Source organism: Amblyraja radiata, chromosome 25, assembly GCF_010909765.2.
Source record: "Amblyraja radiata isolate CabotCenter1 chromosome 25, sAmbRad1.1.pri, whole genome shotgun sequence".
Classification (NCBI taxonomy): domain Eukaryota; kingdom Metazoa; phylum Chordata; class Chondrichthyes; order Rajiformes; family Rajidae; genus Amblyraja; species Amblyraja radiata.
The window spans coordinates 22783213-22797370 of NC_045980.1; the positions used below are offsets into that span (position 1 = coordinate 22783213).

The following is a 14158-nucleotide window of genomic DNA, read 5'->3' on the forward strand; positions in this document are numbered from 1 at the left end:
GCTTCACATGCATATTGGATTGTATTGTATATCTTTATTGTTATTTTCCTGAGTACTCACATACCCAGAGGAAACAAAAAAACATTACTCAAACCAGTGTCCATTCAGTGTGCAGTAAAAAATAAATAGAAATAAAAATACATATATCATGAACAAGTTTAACACTACTCTCAACTAAACATCAACAGGCGTTCCGATCGGCAGCGGCACGACAGTGGCTCTGTCCAGGTTGGTGGTTGGTGCGCGATACTTTGGCTGGGGGCAAAGTCCGTTTAACAGTCTTATAGCCTGCGGGAAGAAGCTGAGGAGCCTCCTGCTGGTTTTGCAGCTAATGCTCCTGTACCTCTTCCCAGATGGCAGGATGGAGAATATGTGATGCGATGGGTGGTAGGGGTCTTTGATGATGGAGATGGCTCTGTTGATACATCTCTTCCTGTATATGTCCAGCAAGAAAGGGAGTGGAGCACCAATAATCCTGCTGGCGGTCTTCACAATCCTGTCAAGTTGGTGCCGTTCGTACGCCTTGCAGCTCCCGAACCAGGAAGTGATGCCGTTGGTTAATGTGCTCTCGATTGTCCCCCTATAAAAAGTTCGTAGATGTGTAGTGGGGAGACCTGCTTTACGTAGTCTTCGGAGAGGGTGTAGTCGCTGCTGGGCTCTCTTGACCAGTGCTGTGGTGTTGGTTGTGGAAATCAGGTCATCTGACAGGTGGAGTCCTAGGAACTTCACGCTGCTGACCCTTTCCACATCAGCTCCATCGATGTGCAGAGGTGTATGGTGTTGTTTTCCCGCCCTCCTGAAGTCAACCACCATCTCCTTAGTTTTTCCCACGTTGAGAATGAGGTTGTGGGATTTGCACCATCCTGTGAGCAGCTCCACCTCCATCCTGTACGCCGACTCATCATTGTCACTGATGAGACCCACCACTGTTGTGTCATCAGCGAACTTGTTGATGAAGTTGTTATTGAGTCTAGCAGTACAGTCACGATGCAGCAATAACAATAAATATACAATAAATTACCAGTTATTCTAAGTCCATGATAATGCACAAGCCAAAGTACATAGAGCAACTGGAGTTGTGCAAACTGTGCAGTGGTTCGAAGCTGAGGCAGGGTTGCGCAGGGTACTTCAAGCATCTGATGGTTGATGGGAAGAAGCTGTTCTTGAACCTGTACTTCTCAGACTACTGTACTTTCTTCCTAATGGTCATAGTGAGAAAGGACTGTGAGGTCATTGATATTAGCTGCTGCCTTGAGGTAGCACTTACTGTAGATGCTGTTGAAGGTGGGAAGGGTCAGTACCCATGATGGACTGGGCACTGTTCACCACTTTCTGTAGCCTCCTGCTTTCTTGAGCGTTAGAATTACTGAACTAAGTTGTGATGCAACCAGACAGTGTGCTCTCCACCATACACATGTTGAAGTTCAATTCAGCAACATCTGAGGAATCAAAGGTATTGGTAAGCTTTCTTTGTGATTGCTTCAATGTGCTGGGCCCAGGACAGATCATGAGATCGTCAGAAATCAGAGAAGGTACAAATTGAAGCTGTTTTTTCTCAGCAGAAGGAATTTAAAACAGCGAAATGTGGCACGGTTGCAATTTCAAGATTCAAGAGTTTATTGTCATGTGTCCCTGATAGGACAATGAAATTCTTGCTTTGCTTCAGCACAACAGAACATAGAAGGCATGAATACAGTACAGATCAGTGTGTCCATATACCATTATATAAATATATACACACATGAATAAATAAACTAATAAAGTGCAAATAACAGATAATGGGCTATTAATGTTCAGAGTTTTGTCCGAGCCAAGTTTAATAGCCTGATGGCTGTGGGGAAGTGGCTATTCCTGAACCTGGTTGTTGCAGTCTTTGGGTTCCTGTACCTTCTCCCTGAAGGTAGCAGGGAGATGAGTGTGTGGCCAGGATGGTGTGGGTCCTTGATGATACTGCCAACCTTTTTGAGGCAGCCACTGCGATAGATCCCCTCGATGGAAGGGAGGTCAGAGCCGATGATGGACTGGGCAGTGTTTACTTCTCCTGCTTCTCATTCTCTTCTGCTTCTCCTACAGAAGGTAGCAATGGGTCTTCCAAGAAGTGCTGAATGTGGTGACAGGTATATTTCTTTCTTTACAGTCTACATATTACATGGAAGGGAACACTGGTCACACAGTGTTTCAGACTACATTTGGACGGATTGCTGTAAATATCTGCTATGGTCGACACCACCCGTTGAATTGGTTAATGTACAGCATTAATGGAGCGGAAATTATCTTCAACCCTTCTGCTACTGTGGGGGAGCTGAGGTAAGAGAATGGTATTATGTCATTTAATTTTACAAACTCTTAAGAGTGTTTCAACCAAGTAAACCATGGTTTAAAAGAGCAGTTTGCTTTGTCTTTTACAAATGTGCTGGCATTGGGCAAAAGACATGGGATACTTCACCCCCCCCCCCCCCCCCGTGGTGCCATTCTTCAGATACTTTACACCAAACATCATGTAAAAATTAGTCATTTGGTGGTGAAGGTGTGCGCTGCTTTCTGATGGCCCCTGTTACTAAACATTGGCAATTTCAGGTTGAGAATAAGGGATGGGAGTGTGGTGTGAGTGCAGGAAGGAAATCACTTCATGTTAATGCTCCGCTTCAAATTACAACCGCATCTAGACTAATGAGCCTGCAATGCAAACCTAATTAACCAAATAAAGACCTTGTTGGAAAGCTATGCAAGATACTGACGGAAGTTGTCCTCACCAGATGGAAGCTTTGTAATTCAATCTGAGCTTGTCGTCAGATTTAAATCCAGCTCAAAGCACAATATTTATCTCTCCGTTTCCGGTGAATTTTTGAGTGCAGATTCATCATTGGCGGTTAATCGATCAGAGTTTGGAGCACTCACTGAGTGGGAGTGAGCTATGTATCATGGCAGTGAGGAGGGGGGGGGGGGGGAGAGAAGCTTACAGCATTGGGGTAATTGTGTTGCTGAAGGGAGTGACACTGAAGAAGTAGTGCCTAGTGCTTACTGTTCTTGGAGATCACAGGACTGAGGTATGGGCTGGAGTAGACTAACGTGAGGGAGGGAGTCATAATGCCAGAGATTCCTACACTGAGTCAAGCCAGATGAGGAGCCTCGAGGGTCAGGGGTTGTGGTGGATATATTGTTGTTCCTTCTGGATCCACAGAAATCTTAAAAACATCTGGACTGTTTTTTGAGCTTCATGTGAACAAGGAATTCCATTGCACCCTGGTGTATACGACAACAAACAAATCTGAATCTGAGGAGCCAGTGGAGGTCACTTTCAGTGAAGATGGGTAGAGGGTGTTTCGTGCGTGCTTCACCCAGACGTACCTTCAGTGTGAGCTCGGGTCTGTTCGCTGGCATTGCGCCCTGATTGGGACACAGTCACCCAAGTGAAAGTCCCATTCCCCGTGGATGCGTCAGGAGCAAATACTAAATGTTCTCTCATGTTTTTCAGGCTGTTGTGATCTTGCTCGGATTGGGTGAGGTTTGGCAGCCTGTGAGGTGTCGCACATTTGGAGGTTGAATATCTGGGGAAAGTAAACGGTTAATGGCATGCCCCTTGACAGCAGTGATGTACAGAGGTCCAAGACCATAATTCCATGATAGTGGCAACACAGTTAGATAGAGTGGTAAAGAAGGCGCATGTTCTGCTTGCCTTCGTTGGTCAGGGCATTGAGTAAACAGGGGATTAGCTACAGGGAAAGGTTGGGCAGACTTGGATTACTTCTCTGGAACGCCAAAGATTGTAGGGAGACCTTATAGAAATAGATAAAATCATGAGATGCAGAGATAGAGTTGACAGACGGAAACCTTTTCCCCCAGTATGGAAAAAACATACTACAGGGCATAGCTTTAAGGTGAAAGGAGCAAATTTCAAAGGAGATGTGCAGGGCAACCTTTCTTTACACAGGTCTGGTGAGTGTGAGGAACACACTGCCAGGAGCGGTGTTGGGGGCAGAGATGAAATTGGCATTTAAGTGACTATTAGGTATTTGCAGGGAATGGAGGGATATCTCTCCATATCACTTAAATGCCACGTTCATATCTACCTCCAACACCTCTCCTGGCAGTGCGTTCCTGGTCCCACACATTACAAACTTCTCACGTCCAGACTAGTTTAATGTTGCATTGTGTTGGGGCATGGACATTGTAGGCCAAAGGACCTGTTCTACCGTTCTATGGGTGGGACCCGTAAATATCAAGGTCATTTCATCTTGCTGAGGTACCAGAACTTACCTCTGTTCTGTCTGAGTCTTGGACAATACTGCCCTCCACAGCGTCAGTCCTATATTAAACTTCAGTTCTGGACGTGCCTTTCCAGTAACAACCCCACAGCAGAAGAGTCCAGATCCAAACACACCCATCACTTCCTTCTAAACTGTGGGATGTATTTACTTACTAAAGGCATGAAGGACTCTGCTAGAAATGCAGCTGTTGCTGCACAGCATGAGACTCACTCTGGGAATAAAATGCTCAAGGACTGTGAAGGATTAACAATTTATGCTAGAGTTGAAAAGTGCATTCAGGAACGCAGTGGTTCTCTTTCTGAATTTTTTTAAATTGAACAATTATGGGGAGAAATTTGATTGTGCTGATGGACAAATTAATTTGAACTGGAGCAGAACTGTACTGTTGTCTCTGCACACATCACATTGTGGCTCCAGCCTTTGTCAGCCCTGTTCAGCATACATTTGCAGGCTGTTGCTTGCACAGCTGCAGGAGAGGGGCACAGACTGAAGCCATGGCCAGCATCTCCTACAGGGAGGGAAATGTCGGAACCAAGCCTTGCAGACCAGGATCAAAGGTGGCAGTCAGATGCCACTAAATGGCAGAGGGAGGTTCTCCAGGGGGCTGGGGGCACCACTGTGACCCAGTCTAGTCTCGGCAGCAGCTGGTTGGCACGGTTATCTACAGGTTTGAAACATGGGTGCAATGGTAAAGGAAGTTTAATGATCGGGATGCATACATCACCAAATCAGTTAGGCTTAGCGCAGAAAGGGCGACCACTTTGTGTGAATTTGCGCTCTGTCCACCACAGCCATTTAGAGTTCCTGTTTGCCAGCCATTTTAATTCCAGTTCCCATTTCCGCACTGACCCGTCTGTTCTCAACCTCCTCCGCTGCCAGGGTGAGGCCAAATGTAAACTAAAGGAACAGGCTGCCTGGGTAGTCTACAACATGAAAATTGAATTCTCCAATTTTGGGCAACCCTCATCCAATCTGTCTTCTTCTCTCCTCCTATCTACCCATGTCCCCTCACATGTTCTTTACACCCTCAGTTCCCAGCCCCTTGTCACCAAGTTGGTGATATGCCCCAGTAACACTCGGGCCATCAAGACCTACTGGATCTGTGGATTGCTAACCATTTTAGCTCTCCTTCCTATTCTCACACTGACCTTTCTGTCCTGGCCCCCTCCATTGCCAGAGTGAGACCACACGCAAGCTGGAGGAACTGAGGTCACGTTGAACCTCCGCTGCCACTTCTTCCAATTTGGACAGGTTTTCTGTCCCCTCCTGCATTGGCATCGTGCAAGGTTAACTTTGGTCCCTATGCTCGAGGTCAGACTGAAGGTCAGTGGAACACAAAACAAACCCTGTGTAAGAAGGAACTGCAGATGCTGATTTAAACCGAAGATACAAAAAGCTGGAGGAACTCAGCTGGACAGGCAGCATCTCTGGATAGAAGGAATGGGTGACGTTTCGGGTCGAGACCCTTCAGACCCTGTTCCAGGTCCATCCGTCACCTCTGTCAATCGTGTCCCACCACTGGGTTCTCGTGTGCAAGTTCCCTCTAAGCCATTGAGGGCCCATTGAATGGTGGGAATGGCTGGTTACTGTATTTCCCGGCAATGAAGATGCTATGTTTTAACCGAAAATAAGGCCCGAAAATTTACCTGTGTCTTGGAGACCGAAGGCTCAATTGTTAGCCAAGAAAGATAGACTTGGGCCAAATCGCTTTTAAAACATGGGTGGGGTGGGGGGTGGGCAACACAATGAGGCCTAACACAGGGGTTGGCAACCTATGACCCGTACTCCGAACTCAAGCGAACCCAAGCGAGCAGACCTGGGAGCTGCAGCCACACGCAGCCAACCTGTGTGTCACAGCCAAACTTGGGGCAAGCGAGCTGACCTGGGCGCTACAGCCAGTCCCGTGGCACGCTGGCTCTGGAGGTGTGTGGCGGTTCTCGATCAAGTGAGAATAACAGAGCGAATGAGAATGCTGCTGCCTTGTCACGCGCACAAAAACAGTAGGTATTAGTATTGAAATTCTCGTAATCACTATTTTTGACCTGGCTCGGAGACCGGACAGTGAGGGGACCAGCTCAAGAGTCCCGGTGTGCTCCCGTTTTTCAAACCATCTCTCCACCTGCCGTCACCCTCCACCCCCCACCCATTCAGTCATTCAGAATGGAGGGGATTTGGAAGTCTTGGGCAAATTGAATTGTTACTTTCTTTATTTTTATTTTTTTTGAGCGTGAGAAATTCTATGTCCTGCCAGCCTTTTTTCAAAATTTAGCAACTCAAAATGTGGGTATGTCTTCAATGCCGGGAAATACAGTAATTGCTTACTCCTGCACTCTCTGCCAAAGGTGGAACAGCAGCAAAGACCCCGTGGAGACGTTGGGCCAGGCAATCTTCATCTTTTATTTATTGAATGGAATCATTTTAGTGTCTTAACTTTTTTTTTTCTTGTAAACGTTGCAGTGAACCATTGTGGCCCATTGAAGCCAGAAACGCAGCTATTGCCAACAGCTGCTTCACCTGCGCCATCAACCGAGTGGGAACCGTGAGTAGCAGCCGTTGTCTAGCTGTGCTGAGTCAATATCTCGTGCCCAACCTGCATAGCTGAAACAGATCGGTCTAGGAATGGGATGCCAGGGTGCTACTTTCACCTCCTCTCGCACTTTCCTGCCATGGATAGCTGTCAATGAATCGCTGTAGGAGTTCTTCCTCCCCAGTGTCTGGACCTTTAATGGAGAAATCAAATTCTGGGAGCACATACAGAGTAAATGGCAGGGACCTTTGGAGCATTGACATGCAGAGACCATGGGCTGCAAGTCCACAGTTCCCTGAGAATAATTAACACGTGAATGCAGTAATGAAGAAGGTATTCAGCATGCTTCCTTCATAGACTGTCGTTGAGTACAAGAGCTGGGACATGGTGTGACAGTTGTACAACACATTGTAGATGCCTCACTTAGAGTACTGAGTACCATTGTGGTCCCCACGTTACACGAGGGATGTTGTAGCAATAGGGAGTATACAGAAAATATCTGCCAGGATGTTGCCTGGAATGGTGGGCTGTAGTTATGGGAGCTGGGATCGATGTGGTCCATTCTCAGTGGAGCACAGCACGTTGAGGAGAGACCTTGGAGGTTATAAAATGATGAGGGCATAGTCAGTATAGATGGTCAGGGTCTTTTTCCTAGGGCAACAGTGCAGAAATAGAAGGTGTAGATTAAAGTTGAGGGGGAAAATATTTAAGTAGGTTTTGCGCACAGGCCATTTGGAACAAGCTATCAGGAGGTGGTGGAAGGGGAAACGATTAGAAGATATAAATAGCATTGGGATCGATTCTTGGATAGGGAAAGAGCAGAGGGATACTGGTCCAGTGTGAGTAAAAGGGATTAGTGTAGATAGACATCACGGTTGGCATGGATGAGGTGGGAGGGTCGGCTTGTGTGCTGCATGATTCCCACAGCGGAACAGGAAGGTGACATCAACACACAGGGATAATCACTAGACAATGACCTGCCAGCGATCCCAGTCCTCACAGTGGATCTGATGAAGAACCACCACGTTACTACCCTCTTGTTGCTGAACAGCTTGGCATCCCCTTGAACCCGGGTTGGCAATCAGCCAGGCATAACCAGGTTATGGGAAGCCCCTTATTTCAGTTCCTTCTTTCTGTCACTGATCACTTTAGCCAATATCCTCCTTCTATCTCTTCTTAAGGCATGGAGGACCTCCCTCCTACTCCTGCTTCTCATGACTGAGAAGGAGGCCATCAAGTCTATGCCAGCATTCAGAGCAATCAGGCTCTGCATTCTGAAGCCATTTTTGGGTAACTTCTCATTCTAAGTCCCATGCCCCCAGTTATTTCTCTGTAACCTATTCCCTCTTGCATGCTCATTAACTCTCATAGCCCCCACCCACCCTGTCCCCACAGTTCTACCATCCACCAATAATAGGTGATTTACATCAACCTACCAATCTTTTAACCAATGCGCCAAGTTCATTAACTATTCTGCCGAAGCTTTCATTCAGCTTCCAAAGTTGGGGATGGTGAGCAGGAGTTGGAGGAGACGGGCCCTTCATCCTCTTACTGCAGCTGTGACTTCAGTCCGCATCCATTTAGTTTCAGCAGGTCTCGCGGATTGCCGAAATTGCACTTGTGCCTGCACACTGGTGCAATGAGCAAGGTGAATAATATTACCCATGTATTGCAACTGGAGCTGCACGCATGAAATTTTGCATTCAATCCATTGGATTAAACTCCCTTTATGCATCACAACTCCAGTGCAGTTGAATTTCTTGGCCAGTATTTGGTTGTTATGTTCCTGCTGTTTGTGGGGCCATGCCGTACACAATTGCTTCTGTTTTTCCTATATTACATCAGAAGCTAAACTTAAAAATCAATTCACTGGCTGTAAAGTGCTTTGGGAATTCTTGAGGTTGTATTGTGGGGGCAGGCTTTCCTTGGCATAGAACTTCATACGGATTCTCTGGAACAAGATCAATGATGTGGTTCTAAGAGAAACAACAGATGAATTCCCCAGAGCCACGTATGTTATTTAACTCCCCTGCTTTTCATAAGTGTGGGAAGTACTAGGCTAACTTTTGACCCCAGGACTCTACATTCTGAAGATTTTTTTGGATGGCTTTTCATTCTAACCGTCTCCTAAGTTCTTTCCACAAGTGAAAGCTATTCCTCCTGTGGGACCCAAACTGCCTGCGGTAAGCATGGGAATAAGATGCACTAAGTCTGTCACGTACAGCACTCACTACAGGAATATGTTGTTAAAGCAGCAGACGGCTTGCCCTTAAGTCATGGAACCTGCTTCATAAATTTAACTTATGTAACTTATTAATGGTAAAATATAAATTGAAATCCCTGATGTTCAGTTTAGGTTTAGGTTCATTCTTATCACATGTACTGAGGTACTGTGAAAAGCTTTGGTTTGCATGCTGTCAAACAAATCATATAATACTATACATAAATGCACTCAAGTCAAACGCGAGTGCAATAGATAGAACAAAAAGAAAGATGAAGAGTACAGAATATAGATCTCAGCATTGTAGTGCATCAGTTCCAATGTCTGCAATTGGGTAAAAGTGAATTGGACGGTACCTTAGCTCATGGAAGGACCATTCAGAAGCCTAATAAGAGGGGAAGAAGCTGTCCTTGAGTCAGGAGGATCGTAGTTTCAAGCTTCTGTACCTTCTGCTGGATGGGAGCAGGGATAAGAAGCAAAGATCAGGATGGGACAAATCTTTGATTATAAGATCTTATAGAAACATAAAATTCTTAAGGGATTAGACAGGCTAGGTGCAGGAAAAATGTTCCCGATGTTGGGGGAGCCCAGAACCAGCGATCACAGTTTAAGAATAAGGGGTAGGCCATTTAGGACTGAGATGAGGAAAAAAATTTTCACTCAGAGAGTTGTGAATCTGTGGAATATTTCACCACAAAAGGCCAATTCACTGGATGTTTTCAAATTAGATATTGCTCTTAGGGCTAACGGAATGAAGGAAATGGGGAGAAAGCAGGAACAGAGTGATCAGCCATGATCATATTGAATGGGGCTCGAAGGGGCGAATGGCCTACTCCTGCACCTATTTTCTATGTTTCTATTATGTTGTCTGCTTTTCGGAGGCCAGTGGCTTTCTGCTCACTCTCATGAAGGCCGATCTTGTGTCTGCAACAGTAATTGTATGCAACAACATAGAAAAGTTATTTCTATCACTTAGCCCCAGTGAAGTAAATGTTCTTGATTGGGAAAGCTGGACGATGAAAGTACTCAGTAAAAGGAGGCATTTTCTCAAGCCAATCCTCTGCCCCTAATCCATCCGCTACCCTTGCTCAGCACACACCCACCATCCAAAGCTTAGAAATGTCAGTCGATCCCCGTGCATCCAAATGTTTTTAAGGCACAATGTCTGGGATTTGCACCTCCCTTTGTGTAACGAACTGTTTCCAGATTTTCCGGCCATGTGTCCCCTTCAACCATATTTGAGATCCAGAACCAGTGTCTGTGACGATACCACAAATAATATAGGAACTAATGGGCCTGTCCCACTCGGGCAACTTTTTAGTTCGCGGGTGATTGCCGGGTAGTCGCCTTCATGGTCGTGAGGAGTTCCCGCATCCTGGGAACTAGTCGCGGCCTCATTATTTTCATTATTTGTGTCTATCTTCGGTTTAAACTAGCATCTGCAGTTCCCTCTTCCACGTGGATTATACAGTTAGTGGCTAGCATGGTATAATGCACTAGATATAGACACTGCCTAAGTTTATGTATGTGTTAATACTGATTATACACTTGGTACGACTTGCTACACCTTGTACCTGACACTGCCATCAGTCGAGAGTTAATGCTTTCAGGAAGAGCTGCACCTCTGCTTTTTGCATTTACACATAGCGACACTACAGAGACAACAGACATCCACAAACTCAGGGTGTCAAACATATCACACTGACTGCACGTTCCTGTCGTATAGTAAACAAGGACATTTTAGCATTTAAGACAATGGTCTTAAATTTGCTTACTGCCTTGTCATGTCAATGAAACTGCACTATCAGTCACCCAAGTGCTGCTCATCAATGTGCCATAATGATCAAGAGGTTCATTTGCGGATCACAGAGCAGTAATACCAGGTTTCAGGTACAGCGCGATGCACTCCATTGTTTGCAGGTTTTTGTAGCAACAGCACTGGGTCTCAGGGCTTGGGTGTAGTCACTGAAACATCCAGGAGCATGCTGTGCTCTCCAAACACAGGGGATCATTGCTCCAGTGACTGGGAGTTGTGATAACAGGAAAAAGCTGGATAGGTAAGCATCATCAGGTGGCACGCTCTTGCAAGGGGCCAAAGATAGATATGGCCAGGACTGCAGATGGACTCCAGATAGACTGCCAGGACTGCAGCCGCCTCTCCTGATGGGAGGTTGCCAGTGAGATTTTGAAAGACATGAGTGCCTGCACTTTGGGAACCTGCAGTTGAGGCAAATGTTCATGCCCATTCTGGAGGCTCTGGGCTGAAGAGAAGGTGCAGTCTCCATGAGTACGTCGTTTGTAGCGGAATGGGACATGCGGCAAAGGTCCTCCTTGACCTCTATCAAAGCTGACCAAGTACCTCTGTGAAGTTATATCGGAGTTTCCAGATTGCAGAGAGGGTGAGTTCCAGAACCAGTGCCTTTAACAAATGTGGTTTTGAAGACAAGGTTGGCTGTGTACAAGTAAATAAGAGCTTTAGGCCACTCTGGAGATGAGCTTTCGGCATTGGACTGTCGCAGAGGTCACTTAGGGACGTTTTTGTGCTAGAGAAAAGGCAAATAGGCAAACAGAAATCGACCAAAAGGTCAGGAGTTGAATTTCTTGCCAGTGCTTGTTTGTTCTGTTGAGCAGAGCAAACTAACACTGGTTTTCAAGGTGGTTTTCAGCTGAGCATCACTTTGGAATTGTGCAGAGATGTGCCTCTGCTGGAAGTTGCTCGCTGGACCATGGAGATAGGTTAGAGGCAAACTAGCAATTGCAGCTGAGGAGGGTACGATGTAATGAGACAATGCCATCACTTGTTTTACAGCCATTCGCACTTCTTGCATGTCGCATGTAGTATCCATGCAGCATCCTCTGCATCATGCTCCTGTTTCTCCATTATCTCACCGCCTATCGGTGACCTCCTAACCTTGGAAGAGGGACTTGGGGAATCTCTCTGGGATGCCGCTGCTTTGACATCAGCTTGTGCGCCGTACATGGTGCTTGAACCTGCGGCGTGTGGGGCTTCCGGGAGTGTTCGTTATCGATCAGCTCGCGCAGCTCCGCGAGTGAATCTGACCAGATTGGATGCATCACTGAGGTTGGTACTCTTCTCTCAGCTCTGGTGAAATGCCGGCAGGAGCTCTGCTGGGTGATATGAGACTTGTTGGTTGAGCCGAGGATGATACCCATGTCTCAGCAAGGGAGCAGTCTTTTTTTTTGGCTGTAGTTTCAGTTGGTTGATTTTCAAAGCTTTTTAATATGTTGAATGGGACCGTTATTTGAACTACAGGAAGAAATGGCTGAGTAAGAGAGTCAATGCAAGGAAGATAAACAGGAGGATGAGGTCAAGAGTGTCCCACAGAACAAATACAACAGCATTTGGATGTCACATACAGAAACCTTATCAAATTGTGTTTCTCACAGAACCACGAGCTGATACTAAGAACAAGAAAGGGATATGTTTCAAGCATGGACCTAAATTAGTCAAAGTTGAAGAGACACTCCAAGGTTTAGGTAGGAAAGAACTGCAGATGCTGGTTTTAAATCGAAGGTAGACACAAAATACTGGAGTAACTCAGTGGGACAGGCAGCATCTCTGGAGAGAAGGAATGGGTGCTGTTTTGGGTCCGAAGAAGGGTCTTGATCCGAAACGTCACCCATTCCTTCTCTCCAGAGATGCTGCCTGTCCCGCTGAGTTACTCCAGCATTTTGAGTCTACCCCCAAGGTTTAGGCTTAGTTGAGGTTTCACCATGGTTGATCAATCCAGATTGAGGATGATCAAGAAGCAAGAATTAGGCTCTCATTGCCGGGCACTTCAGTGGCACAAATGCTTCTTGCCAGCCCTGTTTGATTGGTGTCTGGGTCTTGCTGCATCGAGGCTGTGACTGGAATTGACCAATGTGCAGTCATGACTGACCATCCCCAATTTTGATGGATGGTCATTTGTTGAAACAACTAAAGGTGGTCCGTCTTAGGGGACTGGCCTGAGGAACACCTGTGGCAGTATCCTGGGAATAGCATGTTTGACTTCCAACAACAAAAACCATCTTTGTTCAAATTCGTTCAAATTCATAAGTCATAGGAGCAGAAGTAGGCCATTCGGCTCATCGAGTCTTCCCCGCCATTCAATCATGGCTGATCTAACTTTCCCTCGCCACCTCATCTCCTGCCTTCTCTGTGGCAATGAATTCCACAGATTCACCACTCTCTGACTAAATAAATTCATCCTCAACTTTCTAAAGGTGCGTCCTTTAATTCTGAGGCCATACCTTCTGGTCCCAGACTCTCCCACTAGTGGAAACTTCCTCTCCTGTATCCCGGTCTTTCACTATCCAGTAAGTTTCAATGAGATCCCCCCCTCATCCTAAACTCCAGCGAGTACAGGCCCAGTGCTGTCAAATGCTGGCTGTTGGGTCTGACTCCAAACATTGGGGTGTTACTCCTGTGATATCCATTTAATTCGTTTTACAGGGTCTCCTTGATACCACACCCAGTCAAATTCAGCTTCAAGGGTGAGGGCTGTCACTCTCACCTCCCCTCTTAAATTCATGCACTTGTTCCACATTTGGACAGGGCTGTGCGAGTTCCTTCACGATGAGAACGATGACCTCCTTCTCCGCAGAGGATTCACTGTGGCGATGTTGTAGTTAATGATTAACGCAAAACACTCGGCACTGGGACAAGGTACAGCTGGATTGCATTAAGGGAGTTCAAACCCACGTCCCACACGCTTTCAGATAATCCTGCTGCCTGATACTTGTGGGCGTTTGGAGCACTGGGGTTTTGCTGTTTCCTCTGCTGTTCACACAGCAAGCACTGGACCAGAATCCAGACACTGGTCGGCCAGGGTCTCTGGGCCTGGGGATTGCCAACCTGGGAGTAGATCTGGGTTTGTGTGTTCATGTTGGTCGGATCATTTTCATCATCGCCCGTGCCACCTTCTCGTTGTGCTCGAAGGCAAAGCTCCTGCCGTAAGAGGAAACATCTCAGAGAGGTGGGGGGGGGGGGGGAGGAGATGTGGAACTGCAGCCAGTTGTTGAGGAAATCCTTGAATGCCCCGTTGAGAAGTGTGCAGCTGCCCAGAGTGCTGTCCACACCACCTCCATGTTCCTTATGGTGTTGGAACCAAAGATACTAGAGGAGCTCCTCTAGTATCT

The 14158-nt window shown here is 46.5% G+C and overlaps 1 protein-coding gene across 1 annotated transcript in view; it reads left to right on the plus strand.

Annotated features, from left to right (window-relative positions):
• upb1 (beta-ureidopropionase 1) overlaps positions 1 to 14158 on the plus strand; it is a 51516-nt gene that overhangs the window by 33173 nt on the left and 4185 nt on the right. The window contains exons 6-7 of the mRNA XM_033043424.1: positions 2138 to 2307; positions 6726 to 6807. Of these exons, the coding sequence (XP_032899315.1) occupies positions 2138 to 2307; positions 6726 to 6807 (252 nt within the window). The remainder of the gene's footprint in view (positions 1 to 2137; positions 2308 to 6725; positions 6808 to 14158) is intronic.